Raw genomic sequence first — 25,483 nt, forward strand, 5'->3', positions numbered from 1 at the left:
CCTGGGAGCAGAATCACCCAGAAATGGCTAGTATACAAAGCCTAAGAAAAGAACTAGCAATAAAACCCATGCACTCAGATGTCTACACGCCCAGTGTACATAACATGGACAAGAAGCAAAGCAAAAAGAACTAGACATTCTAATGCAGGGAGACAAATCTATATTCTCAGGTAGCCCTGAGACTTGGTAGGACTGTGATCTTTGAAAGGGCATAAAATATGGAAATGAAAAGATGGTGTGATCTCCTATATTTAAGTGAGTATTTATGAGGAGAAAATCAGCAAGTGGAAAAGCAATATTTTTTCAGTGTTTACTTAAAATTATCCCCAATAGACTGGGGACCAGCATGGGAGAAATTATATGAAATTGGTTGACTAGCTCAATCCAAAGTATAGTCACTAGCATTTAATTCAGACTGACCTGGTGAGAGGGTGCTAGAAGAATGCTGTGATGGTTAACATTTTTAGCTATGGCTTAGATAAAGGTATCTATCGAATGTTTATCAAATTTACAAATGACCCAAACCTAGGAGGTTTTACTGCCTCCTAGATGACAGGATGTTAGATGACAGAGTCAGGATTTACAAAGGTCTTGTGTTTAAAAAATTAACCTCCTCAGTTCAGGATAGGGAAGCTATGGGTATTTAATAGCTCACATTTAAGTTTTAAAGTTTTCAAAGTGCTTCATACGTGTTATCTTCTTTGATCCTCACAAAACCATTTGAGACAAGGTATTATTTTCCCTTCTATTTTTCACTTGAGAAATCTCAGATTTAGAGAAATTAAATAAATGATCTGTCTCAGATAATATATCTCATAAGAGTTGAAGTGGGATTCATATCCAGGTATTCTATCTCAAAAAAAAAAATTTCTTGTACTCTATACACTATACTCCACTGATCCTCAATAGGTAACAATTAGTCTGAAATATATGTGTTTTAGTAAATTGCAAACTGAGTCAATAGAATAAGGCAGACAAAAAAGTGTTAAGTGTCTGAGGTCAGATTTGAATTCAGGTCCTTCTGACTTCAGGACTGGTGTTCTATCCACTGCACCACATGGCTGCCCCAGGCACCATCTTTTTAATAGAAAAATATTTCATTGGGACAGATTTGCAAACCAAACAATAAAGAAATATACCTTGATACCCACTGCAATACTATCCCTATTTTCCATACAAGTAGCCTGAGAAATTAATGTCTCCAAGGTTCGTGTCTTCAAAATAATTGAGGGGAGAACTTGGGGCACCGTGACTCAATCCCCATGGAGGTCTACCAGGATAATGCAGATTCTCAAGATTCAGGCAGTACAGCATGGTCTGCCATTATTGATATTAATAATATCAATAATGTTGATATTAATAATATCAATAATGTCGATATTAATAATAAACTTTAAGGTTTACAGTTATCATTCCTGGCAAATATTATCTTGTTTTATCCTTACAATGACTCTGGAAAGTAGGTTCTTTTCCCCATACATAGATGAGGAAACTGAAACCGAGAGATTGTGACTTGCCTGGGGTCATCCAGATAAGAAATATCAGAGGTTAGACTTAGCCCAGGTGATCCCTCCAGGACCAGTCCTCTGTCCACAGTGCTACCCAGCTTCCTCACTGAAGAAACTGAGGATGTTTTACCTAGAGAGAAGAAATGGGCCTAGGGTCATGAGAGCTGTCTTTACATTTTTGAAGGATTGTCAGGTAAAATAGGAATTTAACTTTTTCTGATTGGATTCAGAAGACAAAAATGAAAATAATTGGTATAAATTACAAAGAAGTAGGCTTTGTCTTTATGTAAGGAAGTACTTCCGGACCATTAAAAGTGTTCCTAAGTGGTAGGGGCTCCATTAGAAGGCAGCATGTGTCCCTTCTCTAAATGTCTTCAAAGCAGATGCTGAAAAACCACTTTGGGAACATCATGGAAGGACTGAAATCTCTAATGGAGCAACTAGATAGCTGTATGTGCAAGAGTTAATTTAGAGCCTTGACCCATAGTGTATATTGCAACAAATTCCAGATGTATAAAAGATTTTAACATTTTAAAAGAAATAGAAGAAAATGAAAAAATGTATTTACCCTACCTGAGAAGAGAAAAATTACTATTGAAAAAAGTAAAACATGTAATCAGAGGCAATCCACAAGACTTCAAATGATTTTTAAAAAATTAAACTGTGCACAAAAATATAATTAAACTGTGTCTTTCAAAGAAAACAACAGAATAGATAAAATGTGTTTTTCAAATATAACTAATAAAAGCAAATTGTCCAAAATATACAAAGTACTCAAACATGTGGTCATTATCCAGATTCTGTTTGATAAATGTTCCAAGAAGATGAAGTGTGTACACATAAGGAAAGAGGCAGTAAATTATCAGTTCCAAAAATAGATAGGCCTGCTTACAGTTAGAGAAATGAAAATTAAAGTAACCTTAAGGAACTATATACATGAAGAAGTGGAAAAGTCTTAGGAGGTCATGATAGCTGTCTTCAGTTATTTGGAGTCCAGCCATGGAAAAGAGGAAAAAGACTTTCTCTGCCTGGCCCCAAAAGGCAGAAGCAAGAAAAATGGATTGCAGTTGTAGACAGATTTAATTTTAGTATAAAGACAAACTTCCTCACAATTAAAGCTACCTAAAAGTAGACTGGGATGCCTCAGAAGTAGTGAATTCTCTGTTCCAGAATGTCTATGGGATGTGTTCTTGTTGATTATAGATTGAACTTAAGAGGATTTTATGAGGTCTCTTTTATGATTCTAAAGAAAAAAGATTAAGTAAAATATGCAGAACAGAATAGCATTGATTGAAATCATGTAAAATGTGTGCATATGACTAAAATTTTTTAAAGTGTATTTTTAGAATTAAATATTCATTAGGTCTTTTAAATTATGATTTTAAATTCATATACTTTGTCTCCTGTATGAAAATTATTGCATTAAAATATTCTTAATAATAGACAATCTGTTCATGAAAACCCTTATCAGCTTAAAATTAGACCAGACCATATGATTTCATAAAAATTATCATCTTTATATTAGCCAGTAAAGCTTTATATTTATGTGGTATAGTTGTCCATAGTACAATATTAAATACTCATCGAATAAAAATTGACCTAAGGAAAATTTTCAAGACTTCCCTATCCTTATTTATAACACATACATGCAAGACAACTACTTTTGATGAACTTAAGATTGTGGAGTTTAGAACTGAAAGGGATCTTCAAAACTTTTTAGTTCAGGAATTTTTAAGGTGGCGTCAGTGAATTTAATTTTGTTAATATTTTGATAACTTTATTCCAACATAATAGGTTTCTTTTTTAAGCTAACTAGCCAGGTTAGAAAAAACTTCCTTCAGGGTGATTCTTTCCAGTTAGTAAACAGAACAAGACATCTCTGACTTGGTCGTTTTCATGGCTGTCCTCTTCTTTAGGCCTGAGTGTTTCTGGGTGACTAATGCTTTCCCTGAAGTTTTGAGGCTGATGTGTAATCCTGGTAACTATGGGAGTTTCCTTGGTGAACAGTATGGTGTTTGGTCGGGAACTCGCCAACTCATCATTTAGGTTGAATTTCCAAAGCAGAGCTTCAGACTTATACCTCATCTTGTATGACTGATGAGACTGCCACTGAGGAAGGAGAAATGTCACCACCATGTCTCTTGCACAATCTGTCTGCACTCCAGCCTTTGTGCTCCCAGCAACCTAAACTTTGTATGTGAATAACCTAGAATCAAGATTAGTGAAGGGCAGTAGTTAAAGTGATCTAAACTTCATTTAAAAGGATTGAGTTTGGATTTCACTTCTTCCACTCATTTAAAAAATAAAGAGATCGAACTAGGTGATTTCTAAGATCTTTCCCAGTTCTAACATTCAGTGTGTGATTTTCTGTGTATCATTTCTGAATTGACAATAAAAAGATTTTTTGCAAGCAGTTGGTCTGTAGCTATCTTAGAATCAAAGTTTCTTAATCTCACATCCCCTACATCATATGACATAATTGCCAGTCATTTTAATTATGTTTCCTCTCCAGTGTTTTTCAGACACCTCCTTTTACTAATGCTTGAGGATGTCAGGGTGCTTCAAATTCATCATATTTGTCATTCCACATTGACACCTTATGCTTAGCCACAGTCACCAGGTGCTTAGCAGTAGCTCTCTCATTCAGTTTAGATTGTAAAGATTTGCCCTTGTCAGGGAGATCTCTAGGCATTGGAGAGAACATCTGGCTTAATTTCCATAAGTGAACAATCTCAAATTTTCTTTCCATTTCCAATCAGATAATTATTGTTTCTTGGGGATGGTTTTATAAAAGATAAAAGGAATTAGAGGGAAGCACTAGTTGCAAGAGCTATGAGAGTAGCAGGTTTCTATACTTCCGCTCTGAAGGAATCCCTGGAGTGTAATATTCTGTCCTTTTAGAATGATGATGTACCATGTCAATAGTGAATTGTCCTGCACATCATAACAGATTCCCTTAGGTTAGTGTCAGATTTTCACCCTTTGAATCATTGTAGAAGACGCTTTCTTTATAGGAAACTGAAGTGAAAATTAAGAAAATTAATGAGGAAGTCTAAAAAGGCAGTGTTGTACAATGGTTAGAAACCCTGCCTGAAGTCAAAAAGAACTGAATTCAAGTTCTGGATGCGTAAACTCTTAAACTCTTAGCCCTACAGGAAGCTCTTTAAAACCATTGTTCTCATTTAGGATCTGAATTGGCAGAGGTAGCTCATTAGGAATTATTCTATATCAATGAAATCATAGGACCAGTCCCCAAAATGGAAGTTTAAGATTGATGGTATTTGGGGGGCAGTGGCCTTTTGTATCTGGGGTTGCCAGGATGCATCTGAGGTCTTGAAAGAGAAAGAATCCCTGCCTATCAAAGATCAGTGAAGAGATGCTGACTAATTAGCTCACTTACTCAGGAAGATCCAAGTCAGTGAGTGAATCAAGACAATCATCAAGAATTGTTTTCCCTTTCACCAAGCCTCCTTTTCAGCACAGATTTTTTTCCTCAAACCAGAGTGTATATTCTTGGTAGCAAGCATATAAGAAAAGAGATCACTAAGAGCAGAACTATGAGCTTTTTTTTTTTTATAAAGAACTATGACTTTAGTTTATGGTTCATATACAGAGGTAAATTAGACAAGAGAATGATAGAAAAATATAAGTATAACTGAAAATCCATCTGTTTTGAGAAGACTTCATCTTGCAAGGTGATTTTTACCTCTTTTGAACATATGGAGCCTATTTTGCAAGAGCAAACACATGACTTTCCATCAAAGTTAGTTATCATGTTTGTTCCCAGTTCCCCTCTCCATCCTTTTCATTTGCTTTGATTCTAAAAGAATCCTCTGTAACCTAAAAAAAATTACTTTTCCTATATTAAAATGATACTATAGCATTTTCTGAAAGCTTGATGCAATTTTTGAGAGAATATTTGTAAACTTGTTTTTGTACATGTATTTTAGTTGAAATGAGATTTAAACGTATCTGGAATTTTAATAAGGCAGAGCCCCACATTTAAGTAAAGGAAACAATCTTGTTACAGAATCTTCATGGAAGGAGCCAGTAAAGAGACCAGTTATTAAAACAGCTTTTTTGTGGTAAATGATGCAAAAACAAACAATTTTATCTTGACAAAGCCCATTAGAGATTTTTCAGAAACTTCTCCTAAGTTTTTCATTTGTCCATTTTAATGTTTTCCACAGCTATTTTGTTGTAGAATAGCCCAGGAGGCTAGTAGTTAGCATCAAGCTAAAAAGCCACTTTAAATGTTCTTTAAAAATAATGTGCAGATTTACCACCTACATTCATACTATTGAAGTAAAAAATAAAATTTGTTCCAGATTCTAATCATGGGATTTCAGTAGCCTTCTTCAGCTTTGGAGACCTCTCCCACATTTTTAAGATAAAGATACATAGAAATGAAATAGAATTGGAAAAAGTGAGATTAATTTAAATTTTTTGATTTTATCACATACTTTTTCAATATTTTTCTGTGCAGATGTACTAATTATTGATGGAAACCCTAGCTTTATATAATGTCATAGATGATATTTAAAGGTCAGAAGAAGACTACTCAAATATCCATGTTCTTTACCTTATGAATTTGAAGCAACTTTTAAGCCTGAGACCAGGAAGAACTGTCTAAATATTCTTTAAAAAAAGAAATTCTAGTGTATTGCTCTAAAGACAAAAGTTTCTGCTATATGACAATATCTTAGTTCCTCAAACATTAAATTGATCATGAAATTGAGGGATTGTAGTGAAGTCATATAATATTACGTCCTGGTTTGTTGAGAGGTTCCAAGGAGCAAGAATTCTTAAATTGGTTTCCCTCTAACATTGTCAGACCAGTCCCTCTTCATGAATGCATAATCAGAATAGCAAACAAGTTTAAAGAAAGCTGCCTTGTACTATGAGCTGAATCCATAGACACTTAACAAAAGTATGCTTTTTCCCACACTTGATCCCTTTTTTCTTCTTTTGGTAGTGAATTTCTCCATTTACTGGCTTATATAGTGACTATATTAGTAGAGTGAGTGTGTGTGTGTGTGTGTGTATGTGTGAAATAAAAGAATTTTTAGCAATTAGAGTAGGTTTTTTTCACCCTGCTATTTACCAATAGGGAATAAGTTAACTAATTTTTTGAAGAAGAGTCACTATTAGACATATCAAAAAAAAACATTCACTCCCAAATGAAGATTACGATACCTAGTGTTCATTATGGAATATTGAATAGCAAGAAATACTGTTTTAAAAAAAAATACTATTTATAGTTACCATTTATAGAAGGGTAACTATAAGCAAATGTCTATTTAGCAGTTAACTCAAGTTTAGTAGTTATCCTGATAGTAGGATAAAGATCTTCTATATCTGCACAATTCTTTGTATTGTGCTATAATCTGCTTTTGCCTACCAAGTAAACCTTCTGTTTACTGGGCTACATTTGGCTAACAATGGCTTTCTTGGTAGCTACACATGTTTCTGATGATCCAGGAGCATTCTTCAGCTGTTCTCCAGGCTGTTCTTGAATGAGTGTCATGGAAAAGCCTTGGCAGATTAAGTGAACCTTGCCCACTGCAGATGTGACTCTAATAATAGCAGTAATAATAACGGACACTTATCCTTCAATGGTTTGCCAAGGACTTCATATGCACAATCTCATTTGAGTCTATGAAGTAGGCACTACAGATACTAGTGTCTCTGTAACAGATGAAGACAGTGAAACTTTCCATTAAAAGTTACAAAAATGTGCATTTTAAAGTTTCTATTCTCTTCAATATTGTTCCCTCCAGCAATGCAGACTACCTTTCCTTCCTGAAGAACATGTGTCCTTATCTTTCCCTGAGTTCACCATGAAGATTGTAGGAACACATCAGGGGGCTTGCTTGAGTTCTTTTGATGCAGATGGGCATCAATTATCATGTGACTGACTCATTTCTTTCTGGTCATATAGTTATTCAAAAATAAATGTTACATTGCTTCTTTGTGTATAATTCTTTGTTATGTGCTACAACCTGCTTATGTTTACCAAGTACTTCTCCATTGCCTTCTGGGTGTTCCTCAACTTCATTTCTTCAGAAACTACAGTATTCCAATGAGGGTCATTAAGAATACTTTACAGTTTCCTAACTAATATTCAGCTTCTTTTTTCCTGTGCAGTTTGGCTCATATGTAGTGATAAGTCAACAACGTCATCTATCCAACTGAATAGTGTAGACTGGATAATGGATATTTTTTGTCCAAATAGGTTTTCTTCTAAGTTCATTTAGGTTGATTAAGGATCACATTTAGGATGCTTTGAAGTATTCCAAGGCTTAATGAAATTAGCACAGAACTATGTATAAAAAGCATTTTGAAGTCCTGATCATCTTCCTTTTAGAATTCATGGTGGACATTATCCGTGACAGATGGCAAACAGTTGTGGCAAGAATACATCTTCTTGTGTTAATATTCATTTGATAATGAGCCAATAGTCATGGAACAAGTTATATCTTTTCCAGAATCTTGTATAATTTTTATATGTACATGAGAGATGCCTTGTAAAAGGAGCCTTTAGAGTAGCATTTAGTTCTACCAAAGCAAATGCTTGTGTGTAGTTAACAAACAATAAGCATTTTGTATTTTTTACATCTTTCGTTCTGTGTATGATGATGTAGATTGTCACTTGCAAAAGATTCCCTGCTCCTTTTTAATACTCTCATCAAGAATAACCTTAATACATATGTAGCATATCTTCACAACAATTTTATACTGACGAAAAAGTAGTTATAATGATCAGTAGCTAATAATATTCTCTCAGGTTTTTTTGGAAGGCAACAATAAGATCCAAATGTATTTTCACCCATCCCTTTGCTCTCTTTTTTTCTTTCAGAATCCTCAACACTCTCAAAATTATATTACCTCTAGTGTAGTCTACTGCTGAATATAATTCATTTAGTCCAGACACTCTTCCCATCTTTGTTTTCTTCAGTGTCATTGTCACTTCCTCAAGACTCATATCTGAGACTATTTTATTGAAACCTAAATGTGATAGCTCCATTGTCCTTGATGGCAAAAAGAGTTTATTATAAAAATCTTTTCCATTTTTCATCCATTGATGGTCTTACTTCTAGTTTAATCCTTCAGTGTTCATGGAATTATTTTTGTTAAGTTGAATCTCTTGCCAATCTTTCTTTAAACTGTTTTAAAAAATGATACCATTCATCCTCCACTCTTCTTTTCCATAAGATTTTACAAACAAATTTATATTCTCTTGGCTGCCATTGCTCTGTGCTTGACAAAGATATCAAGTGTTTGTTAACTATGATAGTTTTAGATTTTCTTAGCTAATTTTGGCTGTTGACTTTACTCAATTAAATCATATGAAATTATTCTTTTCCAATATTCTTTGCTCCATTTGTTTCCCATTTTTCTATATCAGTAATTTGTTTTTAATAGATCAGGTTAGAATTGTTTTGTGCATGCCATATCTTTTTCTAATTTTTATTCTTTTTTACACCTTTGTATTTAATTTTTCTTTGTTCTAACAAGTTAGTGATCTGACTTTACTGATTTTACTACCACATCAGTAAGCAGACATTTTCTGTCTGTTAAAATATAAAAAATTTCATTTGTTATAATGTTATTCAGTGTTGATTGTGTCCAGGACTTCCTAGTTCTTTTCATGAAGAAAATACTCTTCATAAACAAACAAGGGATAAAGAGGATCACAGAAGATAAAATGAACCTAATCAGGTAACTAGGAAGAAATTTTCAGGAAGCTTTTCTGTTAAAGCTTTCAAAAACAAAATATGTAAGAAATTGATTCAAATTTTCACTAAGAACCATTCTCCAATTGATAGGTCAAAGAATACCAATAGGCAAATTTCAAAAGAAGAAATCCATGCTATCAATAGTTATATTTAAAAAAAAAAAACTTCCAAGGTACTAAATTAGGAAAAAAGCATCCATCAGATTGGCAAAGAGGACAAAAAATAGAAAATAGCATACCTTGGGGGAGCTATAGGAAAACAGACAAATTTATATATGTTTAGTATAACTGAATTGGTCCAGCCATTCTGGTCAATAAATTGAACTTAGGTAGCATTGCTAATAGTAAGGGTATTGAAGGTGATGTAATTACAGTTGAGCCATTTAAAACCCTAAAAAAATGATGCTGTTAAAGTTCTGTACTCTTTATGCCAGCAAATTTGAAAAACACAGCAGTGACCACTGGATTGGAAAAGATCAGTTTGTATCCCACTCATTAAGAAAGGCAGTGCCAAGAAATGTTCATATTATTAAACAATTGCACTCAATTCACAGGCCAGTGAGCTTATACTTAAAATTCTACAAACTAGCTCCCACTTATTTAGTCTCCACTTATTGCTGGGAGGGATCCCTTCTAGCTCAACCATTTCTTCTATGGAGACTCCAACATTCAATGAATATGGCCATTCTTTCCTCATCAGGGACCAAGAGTTTAAGCCTTACCTTTTGAGACTGAAGGCCATCAAGACTCACAAAATGATAGCAAAGGCAATATTAAATACAATGAGACCATCACTTGGACCTAATGCACTTGATATAATGATGATGAATAAGGATGGTGATGAGACTAACCAAAGATGATACACCATTTTAAGCTTGATACATGTAGGTCATCAAATTGCTAAACAAATGGTTGAATTTTCCAGATCATAGGTTTGATGAGATTGGAGATGGGACCACACTTGTTCTGGCTGGTGCTCTGTTAGAAGAAGCTGAAAAACTGCTAGGTTGTGGTATTCATCCAATCAGAATAGTAGATTGTTATGAGCAGGCTGCTCAAATTACTAATGAACATTTGGACAAAATCAATGAGAATTTTCCAGCTGATGTTCTTAACATTGAACTTCTTCTCATCCAGACTGCTAAAACAATTCTTGGTTCAAAAGTAGCTAACAGCTGCCACCAGCAAATGGCCAGAATTGTTGTAAATGCTAGCCTGACAGTAACTGAAATGAAATGGAATGGTGTTGACTTTGAACTAATCAAAATAAGAAGGCAAAGTAGGGGGAAGACTTGAAGACACTCAGAATAATTGTGGATCAGGATTTTAGTCATCCACAAATGTCTAAAGAAGTAGGAAAATGCTAAGACTGGAATTTTAAAATGTCCATTTGGGCCACCCACACCAAAAACCAAGCATAAGCTTTATGTTGTCTCTGATTAAGATTATAGAAGTATGAAAAGGAGAAGTTTGAAGAGATAATTGAACAAATTAAATTTATCGGTTCGCACCTAGCTATTTGCCAATGGGGCTTTGATGATAAAGCAAATTATGCAGGATAAGTTGCCTGCTGTCCATTGGATAGAAGGACCTGAACTTGAACTGATTGCCATTGCATTAGGAGAGCTCATTGTTTCATGGTCCTCTGAACACACACATGAAAAACTTAGACCAACCAAAGACAAAATGCTTATTAATAGAGAAATGTAACAACTCCGAGGCCATGACCATATTCATTAGAGGAGGAAATAAAATGATAATTAAAGAAGTAAAATGATTTATTTGTGATGCTATCTGTATGGGATTAAAAAGATAGTTTGTGATAATCATCTGATATATGGAGATAGTGCAGTTGAAATATCTTATGCTTTGGCAGTTAGTGAAGAAACTGAGAAGTGCCTTTCCTTGGAGCAGTATGCTATGAGACCTTTTGCAGATGCATTAGAAGTCATTCCCATGGCCTTTTCTGAAAATAGTGGTATGACTCTCATCCAAACTATGACCAACATAGAAAACATAGCACTGATTAGCGTGCTGTGCACTCATCAGAAAAGGTGCTGTCCTCTATGAGGAAAACAGAATTGAAGTCGCTCAGAAGAGATATGAGATGCGCAAGGTTAGAGAATCCATCCCAAGTACTCAAAAGGACTATTTGTGTCTGACATGTGGCAGAGCGTTCCAAGCTCATATTGGTCTGATCAGCCATGGTCAGACACATCGTATTTTGGCTCTAACATGGTGATATCATTTTGGTTCTTTTTGAGAGTGAAGGACAATCACCATCACAATGTATGAGCCAGACAAGTGAAAGAAATGAATCATGCCCTTGGTACTGACTGCTTGTATAAGGATACAAATGACATCTGTTAGAAACTCTGATTGACAAAAAAAGAAAAAAAGGAAAGAAAAGAAAAACAATAACAACAACAGATTTGTCCTGCAACACAAGTAGTCAGGATGATTTTGAAGCTGGATGATATCTGCAAACCAGGAGAATCTGAAAAATGAAAGCTTAAGTTATAACAAAATGTAGTAAAATTACTACTATGATTAAATAAACACAAGTCATATGTTGCAACCACAGCTATTTATTATTTTTCCCTTTTTGACATTGTAATTGCTATATATAAAGACAACAATAATAAATTAGCTTTTTTATAACCATAAAAATAAATTCTACAAACTAGGCTTCAGTAATGTGGGAACTAAGAATTGACCAAAAAGAGCAGGCTGGTTTTGAAAAAAGCAAAGGAACTAAAGACCAAATTGCCAACATTCACTGGATTATGGAGAAAGTATGATCTGTATGTACTTCACTAACTACACTAAAGCCTTGACTGTGTAGAACACAATATAGCAAGTCCTCAAAGAGATGGACGTACCAGATCAGTTTATGTCCTGAGGAACCTGTATGCAGGCCCAAGAACCAACAATTAGAACTGAACATGAAACAACTAACTGGTTTAAAAATTGGAAAAGAAGTATAATAAGGCTGTATATTGTCATCTTATTTATTTAATTCATATACAGAAAAGATCACATGGAAACCATGCTAGATGAATCAAAAACTGGAATTAAGGTTGCTGGGATAAATATTAACAATCTCAGATTAACAAATCAGAATGCTGATACCATTCTGGCAGAAAATGACAATACGAAGTCTCTTGATGAGAGTAAAATGGAAACGTGTAAAAATTGCCTTAAAGCTTACCATTAAAAAAAACTTTGATAATTAATCCCATCACTTCCTAGTAACAAGAGAAGAATGAAAGCAACGTCAGATTTTATATTCTTGGGATCAAAGATCATTGCAGATGACTCCAGGAATGAAATTAAAGGATTCATGCTTGTTAGGGAAAAAAGCTATGGCAAATATGGATAGCATACTGAAGAGCAGAGACATCATCTTGCCAACGAAGGTCCTTAAATGCAAAGCCATAGTTTTTCCAGAAGCAATGTGTGACTATGACAGTTGGACATAGGGAAAGCAGAAAACTGCAGAATCATTGCTTTCAAATTGTGATTCTAGAAAAGACTTTGAGAGTCCCTTAGATAGCAGAAGATAAAATAAGTCAATATTTAAAGAAATTAATACAGTCTGTTCACTGAAAGATGAAATATTGAAGATGAAGCATAAATATTCTGGCCACATAATGGGGAGGCTCAACTCATTGGAAAAGACTTTGATATTGGGAAAGATTAAAAGCAAAAGGAAAAAAGGAAGGAAGAAGATGAGATTGTTAAGAGAGTATCATAGAAACAAGGAACACAAATTTGGACAGACTTTGGGAGATTGTGGAGGATAGAAGGGTCTGGCATGCCGGGGTAAATGAGGTCACAAAGAGTCAGACATGACTGATCAGACATGACTGAACAACTGAACAGCAAATGTATATTTGTCATAAGATTTTGGTGTTGCTGTTATTTTCCAAAGAAAGGGAGAGGAAAAGAAAGAAAATATGTTTTTATTTATTTAAAAAATATATATTAAGAGAAAATATTCACAAAATAACAATCATGGAGTTTTTTTATTCTAAAAGCTTGTGATCTCTCATTCCATAATCCTGAACCATATTTTCCATCATTCTTAACTAGACCTTTTCATTAAAGTTGCCTCTTATCAAAGTATATATTGATATAATTTAGAAGGTCTGATTAAGCTTTTCATAGAATTTCTGTACTTCTTCAGCCTCTGAAACAAATGTTGGAACATAATCTGCAATTATTTTCATGGTGGTCTTTTTGCAAATATGTATTTTAAGTACTGCAATATGAGAAGGCTAAATGTCCAATGAAATGATGTTTCTTATTGTTTTTGGATACATAATAAAACCAGTTCCAAAACATCTGTCATTCACCTTTTCAAGGATAATCTATAATCCATCCTTTCATATGTCTAAAACTTCCCTTGGTATTTAATTTCAATTATAACAAGCTTGAGGGTCCATCACCAGGACTAAAGGGACTGCACGGAAAAATGATTAAGACGGTCAGTGCCAAAATCATACTTCTTTTTTGGCATCTTTAAAGGAAGACTACATATACTAAGTGAAGATGTGCAAAAAAACAAGAGGCAGTGATAATAAGGGAATGATACTAAAGCCTGCCAATCCTCCACACTGGTTCTTCCAACTAGGATCAGGAAAAGGAAAGGCTAAAACCAGGATTGTCACCATGGAAACTCAAATACCACAATTCTAGACTATTGGAAAAAACAGGAGTCCATAATGGTCTTTTGGGAAGTTGCTCCTAAAACTTGGTACATGGTTCATGTCAAGTAGGTATTTCATAGGGAGGAGAGGGATCCCATACAGTTAGGTCCGAAGATTTTCTACCTCTAAAGTCACAAATAGGAGGATCTCAATCAGCCAGGGTCCAGAAAAGGGCAGGGTAGAAAGAAGTTAATATTTATAGATGGTCTAAAAACTATATGATTCTTACTGCACAGTGGCTGAAAAGAGTGAGTGAAATATGCAAGATGAAGGTACATTTTGCTTCTTTGTTTCATGATCTCTCATGACCAAAAAAACAAAAGGCCCATCACCAGCCATCTGGGCTCCTGGTAAATGAGCCTTTCCACATTAGCTTATCTGCTTCACAGAAAGAAAACACAACTGGCTCCTAAGACTGCAGTGAGTCTGTTAGAGCCTGCTTATGCCCTACTGACAGAATCTTAAAAGGCCCAGCATCATCCCCTACCATGATAATAAGAGGAGGATTTTTTGTGGGAGTAATTTCTTTCTAAAATGGTTGTTTTGAGAAAGTATTGCATCACTTTTTATATTTGCTATATCATGTGAGGTTCCAGGAAATATTTTACAGGATCTTTGCCCTATGAAAGTGATCTCTTGACCCAAAAAACTTGAAAATTGCCACTTTAATACAACACAATAGTCATATAAAATTTGTACATAAATTTGTCATATAAAATCATGTAACCTCACTAAGAGTCCAAATCCTATACTTCCTTCAAAACCCAGCTCCAAATTTACCTCCTAGATGAAACCTTATTCTATATATTCAACCCCAGAGTCATTTTTCCCTTCCTTTTGATTTTCCTTATTATTTTGGCATGACAAACTCTGATCTGTTTGCTTACATATCTCTTTAGAACTCTGTAACACAGCTTATCATGTAATTATTGTCTAATTGTAGAGATCTATATCTTACCCTGCTTCTGCCTTCCTTACCACACCTAGTATAATGTTATTTTTACTTTTTTGTTTGTTTTTTCTTTCTCATGATTTTTCCCTTTTATTCTAATTTTTCTTTCACAATGTAACTAATATGGAAATATGTTTATATTGCTTGTACATGTATAACCTATTTAAAATTGCTTGCTGTCTTGGGAAGGGAAGAGGTAAGAGGGAGGGAGAAAAAATTTCGAACTCAAAATCTTACAGAATGTTGAAAACTATCTTTACATATAATAGGAAAAATAAATTACCAAAAAACCAATCACAACAACAACAATACTTGACATAGATATGGGTTTATAGTTTCAGCAATAGTAGCAACAAACACTAAGCATCCACTGTATGCAGAGCATCGTACTGAATCCTAAGGGAGAAAGGAAAATAAGAGAAGCTCTCGATTTAAGCAAGTAGAGCACATAAACAAAAAATGTACAATGCAAAAGAATAGAAGTATTTAAGAGAAATACAAACCAACTACAATGTAAGGATATGAGAAGGAAAGAATCATTTCAACTAGAAGATCAGGAAAGATTTCATGGAAGACATGACTTTTGAACTGGCCTTAAAGTATGGGCAGTATTTCAAAATGCAAAAAGGGAAAAGAGAAATGATTCTAAGTATAAAAAATAATATAAGTAAAAGCAATAGAGGCAGGAAGATACAAAACATGTAATGGACTAGCAAATACTCTAGTTTGTGGGGTGAGAAGAGGATGCTATGAAATGAAGATCATTTGGGAGAATTGTATCACATTATTGAGGTCATTAAATGCCAGAGGAAGGTAGTTTAACTTTGTTATCTAATAGGGAATTACTGGAGAATTTTCAATAGAGAAATTGCATATGCATAAGAAATATGAAGAATGGATTGGAGAGAGAAGAATAGGAGACAAGTAAATTGTAATAAATATTTGCTTAATTGAATTAATTTGTTTTGATTGTGCAGTTTTATTTTAGAATTAGTAGTCTTGTTGATTCTTTTAAGCCTTCATATTGAATTTATACCCCAGCAATTCAGTACCTATTTTATTGAAAGAAATAAATATCTTTCTTTTTCCTGAAATTATGAAAGTTAAGAGTAAGGAATTAAATATGACCCACAATGTGATATTCCATTTTACTCTTTCTCATTATTGTTCTCATTCCTAAACTCAAAATCTTCAGTGAGAGAGTGGTCCTTATTTTAATTCAGTAGGTTTTTTATTAACTGTTTACTATGTTCAAGATACTACTTTAAAATGGCATTCTCTTGTGTGGTTTTTTAATGAGTAAAGATGAAAGCATTTTTTTAAGCACTTACTAAAGGCCAGGCTGAACTAAGAGCCTGAGGTAAGATAAAAAAGTGGAAAGAGTCTTTCTGCTTGACTCCTACATTTTAATAGGGGAGGCAACAAGTATAGCAGAATCTAGGAAATTACAGGAATGATGAATGGAATAGTAAGGCAGAATAATCCTTTCCAGAGGCAATGGTAGCATAGTGTCCATTAATTCTAGAGAATAGAAGGTCCTAGAGGACCTTAGGAGCCCACAGATGGATTCAGAGCTTGCATCCCAGCTTTGGCTTTCTCTAAGATGTCTACTCTATCTGAAGCACAGATAAATTCATCCAAGATATATATGCTGTACCTCTCTGTACTGTGCCCCTTTGCCCTATGCTATGTGTGGGAAGGTTCAGAGGAGTAAGTGAGAGACTCACCAGCTGCCACACATGCTACCTGAATTTGCCCATCAACATGTTCCCACACAAAGCCAGTCCCACTGATTCTTCCATGATATGGGTCTGGAATGAGTTGCTGATCCATGGAAACTGATGGAACCTGATAATGATGCTAAACTGTAATAGAAGAAACTGTTGCTTTATATCTCTTCCATATCATTTCCTGTTCGTTTGTAATGAAATTCAAGAATACTCCCCCCCGGAAAAAGTCAGATCTCTCATAGCATTGAGTATATTGGAAAGCGGGAGAGTAACAGGACAGAAAATGACCCAGGTAAAAATGAGGAGGCAGGGTCTCAAGGAAGTCAGAGCTAAGTAGAAGCAGCAGCAGGGCAGAAAATGGCCAAGGTGAATAAGAGCAATGCAATCTCAGTCCTTGATTTCAGTTTCCAGGACTCTACAATCTTATATGTAATAGGAAAAAACACTCAACTGAAAGAACCCTGGGTTCTCATCCCAGATATATAACTTCAGGCAAGTCAATTAATCTGGGTTTCATGTCCTCATCCTAAAATGAGCTGATCTCCAATGACCTTTCCAGTTAAAACTTCCTTTGACCTTCTAAATTCCATCTTCATGACTTATTTTGTAAAATAAGAGTTTCTTGAACATTCAGTAAAAACTGAGTTTATTCGAATATTTGTGGGGATTTTAGCCATTGTATATGATTGAAAATCCTGGCAATTTCCTGTGAAAATATTAAATACTTTAAGAGGCTTAGAAAATTGTTTGGAAATGCTCAAATTTTATTCAATAACATAGTCAACTATAAAACTTGGGGAGGAAAAAGGTTCTCTTTTTTCAGTATCTTAAAATGCTGAGCTTCAATTACATTAATCCATTCTTGTACAAATACAGCTAATGAAATCATCATAATAAAATTTTGCTTACTTACTCTAAAAGTTTATATTTTGCATTTATGTTTTACAGGAAAATGATATTTAGTATATTTTTTTGTTTTGTACTGGTAACAATAACAAAGCATCTTCATGTCTCTCAAAAACAAAGAAAACTGTCAAGAAAATTAAGCCCACATGAATAGAGTCAAAATTATTCAGCATTTATAAGTGTAATGTTTGCATTGTTAATGGCAAAAGGAGTGAGAAAAGAAAAGCATTTGCATACTTTTTAAAAGATATGTTCATATTTTTATGGATATGTGGTTATATCTTTGCATAAATATAAAATTTGGACCTGCATATGACACCTGCATACGACCTGCATGTGAATAGAACAGCTCAGTGAGGACTAAATTACTGGCATTAACTATTTATAAAAGTTGACTAAAAAATTACACAAATCTCACACTGCCCATTTTACCATTAAGTGCATAGTCCTCCGTTACCTACTATCTTGAGCTCTCATCTGCTGCCTTGGAAGCACATCTGCCACTTTGGGCTTCATGTCGGTTGCCTCCAGCTCTGCAGCTGCTCTTAACTTTGCCAGATTGTAGCATAGCATCTCCCTTTGGCTTGTTCCTTATATAGGGTATGACTATACTCTGGTGAGACTGATTACAAAAATGCCATTGAAGAATGGGTCTCATTACCATGGGCTCATAGATATGGAGCTGAAAGGGACTTTGGAGGCCATTGAATCAAACCCCCTTATTTCTCCAAGAAGGAAATTGGTGCCCCTGAGGCAGGTGATGTGCCCAAGCTCATACAAGTAACAGATCCCCAAAGTGGGAACTGAACTAAGGTTTTCTTCCTTTGCACCATGCTGCCATCATCCTGAACAGCCTTTATTGCCATCTCCAAAAGCAGGGTCCATGGCCAGCAGAGCCTCCCTCGGCACAGTGCCCACCTCCTGATTTTCTTCCTACAGTTTGTTCAGGCTGGATCTCACATTTACATAATGTTTTTAAGTTTAAAATGCTTTACATGTATTATCTCATTTGATCATCACGACAACCCTGTGAGGAAGGGATTCATTTTATAAATGAAGAAACTGGCTCCAAGAGGTTGAATATTTACCTTGGAGTCAGTCACACAGCTAGTGAAGAGCTGAGGTGAGACTTAAGCCTTGGTCTTCCTGGGGCTTATAGGAGTACAGAGGATACAGAGCTGAGGTTAGAGATCTCAAATATTTCTTAGCTGAGTGACCCTGAGCAAGGCATTTAACTGACCTCAGTCCATCTCAGTTTCCTCAACTATAAAATAGAGATAACAGTATCATCTTCATCCCAAGATTGTTGTAAGGATCAAATGAGATATTTGTAAATTATTTACTCAACAAACTGGCTAGTGCAAAGTAGGTACTTAATAAATGTTTTCTTCTTTTCTTTTTGACTTCTAATTCACTTTGTTATTACTTAGAATTGTTCCCTGTAGTAATAAACTTTTCCACTGTATGAAATATGGGCAGTTTCCTTTTCATTTGTAATCATTACCAATGAAATGAGTGGAGCATTTGCACTTGAAATAAAAAGATCTAAAATTTTCCAAAGCAGAATACTTCAGTGATTGGAATGAGTCAACAAGTAAAACATAGTAAATACTTAATAACTTTTCTTCATTTATTCATTCACTGGCCTTTCAGAATGGCTAGAATCTGTTTCACATTATAACCCTCCACACTCCCTTGCCAATTACCCTGTTCTAACTGTATAATTTGGATAATTCTTTTTCTAGTTACCAGTAATCTCATCTAATAGCCTTTTCTCAGCCCTCCTCCACCTTGGCCTCTCTTCAGCTTTTGCCACTGATGATTATCTATTACAATCACTTTTTCCTTCTCCCTGGATTTTCATGGCATTGAACTCTCCTGGATCTTCTTTTTATCTTTAACCTTTTCAGTGTTCACTGAGTCATCATCTGTTTCCCACCACTGTTGTAGTTGTATACCAAGGCCCAATTTTCTCCTTCTATATGCTCAAGATTGAATCAGCTCCCATGGGTCTTTAATTAAAATATCCTCACAATGTAGATGACTCTCAAATCCATCTATCCAATTATAACATCTCTTTGGAACTCTAGCCCATGTTACCTGCCATCAGCTGGACATCTCCGTCCCAGATTCATTTCCCTACTTTTTCAGTTCAACCTGCATTTGTTATTGTTCAATTGTACAGTCATATTTGACTCTCTGTGACCCCATGGACCATGGTATGCCGGGCCCTTTTGTCCTCCACAATCTCCCAAATATTGTTGTCTTCCATGACGCTCATCTCATTCATCTCATCCTCTGCCATTCCCTTCTCCTTTTACCTTTAGTCTTTCCCAACACCAGGTTGGTTTTCCTCTGAGTTCTGTCTTCTCATTATGTGGCCTAAGTATGTAAGCTTCAGCATCAATATTTGGCCTTCCAATGAATAATCTGATTCTTTAAGTATTTATTGATCTCCTTGCTGCCCAAAGGATCCTCAAGTCTTTTCCACAACTTGAAAGCATCACTTCTGTGGTACTTGGCTTTCTGTATAGTTCCGCTTTCACAGCCAAACATTGCTACTGGAAAAAGAATAACTTTGAGTATGTGGATCTTTGTCAGCAAGGTGATGTCTCTCCTTTTTAGTGGGTTGTCCAGATTTGCCATAGCTTTCCTTCCAAGAAGCATCTTTTAATTTCGTGACTACAGCCATCCATATGACAACATTTATATTATTATATTTTTCAATATAAAATCTGGCACTGCTTCCTTTTTTCTCTCTCTCTTTGCCAGGCAGTGATTGGGACCATTTGCTATCATCTTAGCTTTTTAAGATGTTTAGCTTTAAGCCAACTTTTATGCTTTTCTCTTTTATTCTCATCAAGCAAACTCCTAATTCTTCCTCACTTTCTGCCTTCAGAGTGGTATCTGCTACCAAATTAATAATTCTTAATCCACAGTTTCAACCATATAACTCCTGCTCAGAAAAATTTAGTGACTACTTCTTGCCATTAAAGCTCTTTGCAATTTTCCTCTAGCCTGGATTTCCAGATTGATGTTACATTGTTCCTCCTCACACAGTCTATGTTTCAGCCAAGTGACCTTACTGAACACAATTATACATCTCCTACCTCCATACCACTGTGCAAGCTTTACCCTTGTCACCACACTACACACAAACACACACACACACATATATATATACATGTATATTTACAATTCTGCTTCTTGTTAATGCTCTCCAAAATTACTGATCTTTGTTTTGAGTCTGCTTTTTATTGGCTTATCCATATATCCAGGATTGCTGTCCTGCTTTCTGCCCCCTCTCTCCTCCAAGCTTCTTGAGGGCAAGGACTTGTATTTTTGTTTGTGTATCTGTAGCACCTATTACATTGCTCAGAATACAGCAGGTGTTTAATTAAATGCTTATTGAATTGAGCTAAAGATAAGTACCTTTCCAAGGTCCAGGTGTAACTAGCTGTATACTGTTATTATTCCCTGTGCTTTAATAATCATGTGCAGTAGTTGTCATGATCCTCATTTTAGAAGTAAATAAACAGTCCCAGAATGAATGTGGAGAAAGAACAAGTTTCCCAGCATCCTTTTGTTTCTGAATCTTAATCTTCCCATCTTCCCAGTCATCTTCCATCCTCTTGGTCTCCCTTCACTCTAGCTTCTAACCATACTGACGTGTTTTCTGATCCTTGAACATTATATTTCATCTCCTCTCTCCCTGTCTTTGCATGCCGGTAATATTCTCCCTCCCAAGAATTCCTAGCCTCCTTTAAGATTCAACTCAAGAGCAACTTCCTCCCCCTCTCCTTCAAGGTTACCTTACATCTACTCAGTATTAATCTTATAAATTCTGATATAATATACATTGTTTGCCCCATTCAAATGTAAGCTTCTTGGTGGCAGCGACCGTTTTGCATTTTCTTGTGTCCACAGCACTTAAAACAATGTTTTACACGATTGGTGGAAATTCTGGATCACCTGAAAGATGACCATCACCCTTGGACCAAGGCATTCTCTCTAGTCTGTTACTTACTAACCACTGCTTATTCACATATATGAGACTAGCTTCAGTGCTTCTAGGATCTTAAGATATACCTTGATGCTGGTCTAGGATTTTTACAGTACTCTGTAGCAGGGCTTCTTAAACTTTTTCCACCTGATAACAAATCAAAATTTTGCTACTCCCATATTTAGTTACAAGACCCCATTTGGGGTTGTGATCCACAGTTCAAGAAGTTGAGTTCTAGAGGCATTCTAGGAGATGTAGGGGAAATGAACAAGATGTTTTAAGCCCAAAAATTTTATTGCAGAAGCTTTGCTAACTTAAAGCTACAATAAGACTTTTGGATATTCCATTTATGTATGTTACAGTTTTATATTTAATTATTATATTCACTGTTCTTTAAGCATCATTTTATTCTGCTTTGCATGGGAATGATTTCAATAATATTATTGCAATTATTGGAAGATGTTGAAAATATGAAAAATAACTCAATATATCAGTTAATGCAATAGAACAAACATAAACATAGTTCATAGAATATGATCATACCACTGTTTTTAGCTATTAAAAAATTTTTAGGTTAAGTCACAGAAAGCTTCCAATTATGAATTATTTTCTAATGGAAGAATTTTTAGTACCATGACTCCACTGTAGTTACTCAGAGATAATTTTAATAAATCTTGCTTTTTTTTTTTTACTTAATAAATTTTCCAAGAGTAGTTGACAGATGACCCAGAACAAATGTTTCTCTGTTAGATTTCTTCATATTGTACAGCTCTCCAGAGGTTCATTTGCATGCTATTTTCTAGATCCTATGTGTTTTAAATGTTAACATTTCATCATTCACATTAAAGTACCATATGTGAAAACCATTAAAACTGACAAAATCATCAGAAAGAACGTGTTCTTTGACAATAGGAATAAATCTCACTATGGAAGAAACTAGTCTGTTTATGAAAGTGTTCAAGTTTCAGTGAGTCAAGCCAATATGACCATCAGTTATTGAAAAGTCCTGGTGTATGTCCTGGTTTTTTTTCTTCCTCGATGTAAAGATGTAGACATATGCCTGCATAGTTAAATAGAACTAATGTGACATGTATATTTTGTCTTTCAGGCCAAGGGTAAAGAACGACAATGGCTGAAACACCAACCTAGTGGGGAGTTAGATGATGCTAAGATAATCGATGGATTGACTGGAGAAAAAACAATTTATAAACGACGAGGAGAAATGCAGCCAGAAGTAAGTATTCAGGGTTCATTGACCTCAGAAAGTGAGCCTGATAACTGATTAAGTCTTGTATATTCTAGCTTTCTTTGGTCTCACTTATTTTTACTTTTCAATTTGCTGGCATCATAAAAAAAAAAAACTGAAATTTAAATGTGGCAGTTAAAAAAAAAGCATTGGAGAAATTTCCTCTTTGAGGAAATGGAGGCAAAATGTGATTAAGTGACTAGCTGTTTGATCTTGGGCAAGTCACTTAACCACATTTTGCCTCTGTTTCTTCAAATCTAAAAAAATAAGGAAGTTGGACTCAATAGTCTCTGAGCTCCCTTCTATTTCTATATTTGTTATTCAGTGCTGATATATAAGTAATACAGGCGGGTGAAGTATTTAGCTGCCAAAAGACATCAGTGATTTCCTATCTTCATAAGTAATCAAAATTGCTGCATAGTCACTTGTCATGTTAAAAATATGGATTCGGAGAAAGTATCTTGATAGTTTGGGAAACTCTTGTTTCTATGTCGTTGATATGACAACATTTACATCTCTGGACAGCTTTTTCTCTTCACTGACTCACATCATAGTAATCATATATGTTTAAGGGAATATTTGAAATCATTAGTGGTTGATCATCGCAGTGTACTTAATTTTGGTGAGTCATTGAGCCAAACTGACCTTGCCTAGTATCCATCATATTTGAAGTTCTGTGGTCATGAAATCATAGACTAAGAAGGTAAAAAGGAACATTTCCTTAAATTTGCTAAATCTCTTTTCTGTAAAGCTTTCACATATGTGAGCAAGTACAGAATACCAGATTGATTTGGAATTGGTCAATTAAAGAAAATTCCTTTACACCTTATATAATGCCTGGGAAGAGTACACAGAGTTCAGTTTAATCTAGACACTTCGCACTTCAGTTAACAAGATTTGTTGCTTCATTGTCTCTAATATTATAGAGGAGAATAGAGAAAATTAGCAGTTCACCCATTAGTGGAGATGGGTAATAAGATGGTAATAAAGAGAAAAGAAACCCTCAAAAAAATTTTTTCTGAAATCTTTTGCCAGACCATCTCTTCAAATCAATTTGTTCAGGAATTCAGACACATCTTGTGACATATGGGGATAATGATTTGGGGGTGGGAAAGGGTGGGAAAAAACCCTTTGTATCAGTGATTGTTAAAGCAGATGTGGATTTTTCCTCCTGAGGTATTTATAACTATAGCAGCATTTTTAGCATTGAAGCACTAATTAAGAATGAAATGGAATTGTTTTTACTATTATTATTATTATTATTATTATTAATTATTTGGAGGTAAGTATTAACAGCAATAAATTAACTTTACAAGATTGGTTTAGGCCCTCTTTGAAATACGATGGTATTCCAAAACATTCCCATGTAGCTGCTGCCATGAGCAGATATCTAAGATTGCATTTACTGAAGCAAAATCTGCAGAAACTTTTCTACCTGCTACTCTGAGCTACAGGTTAAGTTGTTGGCCAGCTGGCCCTCACAGCAAAGATCTTGTGCTTTGAGAGGGAGCAGTATTCAATCCCAGAGTAATTTACTGTTCTCATTGAACAAGGAGAGCTTCTTAGTTTATGAGAATGTCCCACTTGTAAATTGTGAGGTTTGTTTGTTTTTTACTCTCAGCTTGGGAGTCCTCAGCAGAAACCCAAACGTCTTCGGCTCTTGGTGGATGTGTCTGGCAGCATGTATCGCTTTAATGGGGTGGACGGTCGCCTGGAGCGCTCCATGGAGGCTGTCTGCATGGTCATGGAAGCTTTTGAGAACTATGAAGAGAAGTTCAAGGTAACTGAATTTGCAAACAGTTCAGAAAAGAATTTGATAACAAAACCAAACAAAGAGTTCAATGATAATGCATCGCTGATATAGGCTGCATGCAGCAATGCGGGGGGAAATGATGTAGGCTATTGGAATAATGGCAGAAGGAAAAACTGCAGAATGAAAAGAAGTTATACCCCTAGAAAGATTAGGAGGATTTCCAAATTTGTTAGTGATGTTATGGTTCTTCAGTATTAGAGGCTAGATGGTTTTTGTAAAAGTCTTAAAGTTTTATATATGCAGTAAGAGAAAGTTTCACATTGGAGGTCCTTTGCATTCCTTCCAGACATTTTATTTATTTTGGATAGTCAACAATCTCATGTCTCCCTCATAGAAGGAGCAAGATATAAGCTTCTAGAAACCATTGAATAGCCCTTCCCAGTCCCCATGATGTGTCCCCTGAATAATAAGAATTAGAATTCCTTGTACCCCCTGAAGGAGGGCTCTCCCTCTATGAAAACATGTCAGCACTTTCTCTGAAACAGCACCTCAGAGTGTTGCCTGGAGTACTGACAGGCTAACTGACTTGCCAGCACACACATCTGATATGAGTCCAAGGCAGGACTTGAACACAGATCTTAAGACCAAGCTTTTTATCCCCAGTACACTATAGCTACCGCTGATGCTACTACTAATAATAGCATTTATATAGTATTTGGAAGTTTGCAAAGACTAAACAAGATCCTTTTCCTCTCCTATCTTCAGCTCATGGATTTTTTTAAATGACAAAATAAAGGAAGAGATAGATGTTGCAAAGATGCCTCTGGGTCAAGTCTTTGTGAGGCCCAAATCTGGTGTAAAAAAGTGAAAGATCCAGGCATTCAGTTACTTATTTTTTCTGCTTACCCATTGGTCTGACTGGTTTTTAGAACTAG

At 35.2% G+C, this 25,483-nt stretch overlaps 1 protein-coding gene and 1 pseudogene across 1 annotated transcript in view; both read left to right on the forward strand.

Moving 5' to 3' along the window:
* VWA8 (von Willebrand factor A domain containing 8) overlaps positions 1–25,483 on the forward strand; it is a 404,132-nt gene that overhangs the window by 367,984 nt on the left and 10,665 nt on the right. Inside the window, exons 41-42 of the mRNA XM_051983869.1 lie at positions 22,658–22,783; positions 24,417–24,575. Coding sequence (XP_051839829.1) covers positions 22,658–22,783; positions 24,417–24,575 — 285 coding nt within the window. The remainder of the gene's footprint in view (positions 1–22,657; positions 22,784–24,416; positions 24,576–25,483) is intronic.
* LOC127553271 (T-complex protein 1 subunit epsilon-like) lies at positions 9,735–13,349 on the forward strand (annotated as a pseudogene).

This window comes from Antechinus flavipes, chromosome 3 (genome assembly GCF_016432865.1).
Source record: "Antechinus flavipes isolate AdamAnt ecotype Samford, QLD, Australia chromosome 3, AdamAnt_v2, whole genome shotgun sequence".
Taxonomy (NCBI): Eukaryota; Metazoa; Chordata; class Mammalia; order Dasyuromorphia; family Dasyuridae; genus Antechinus; species Antechinus flavipes.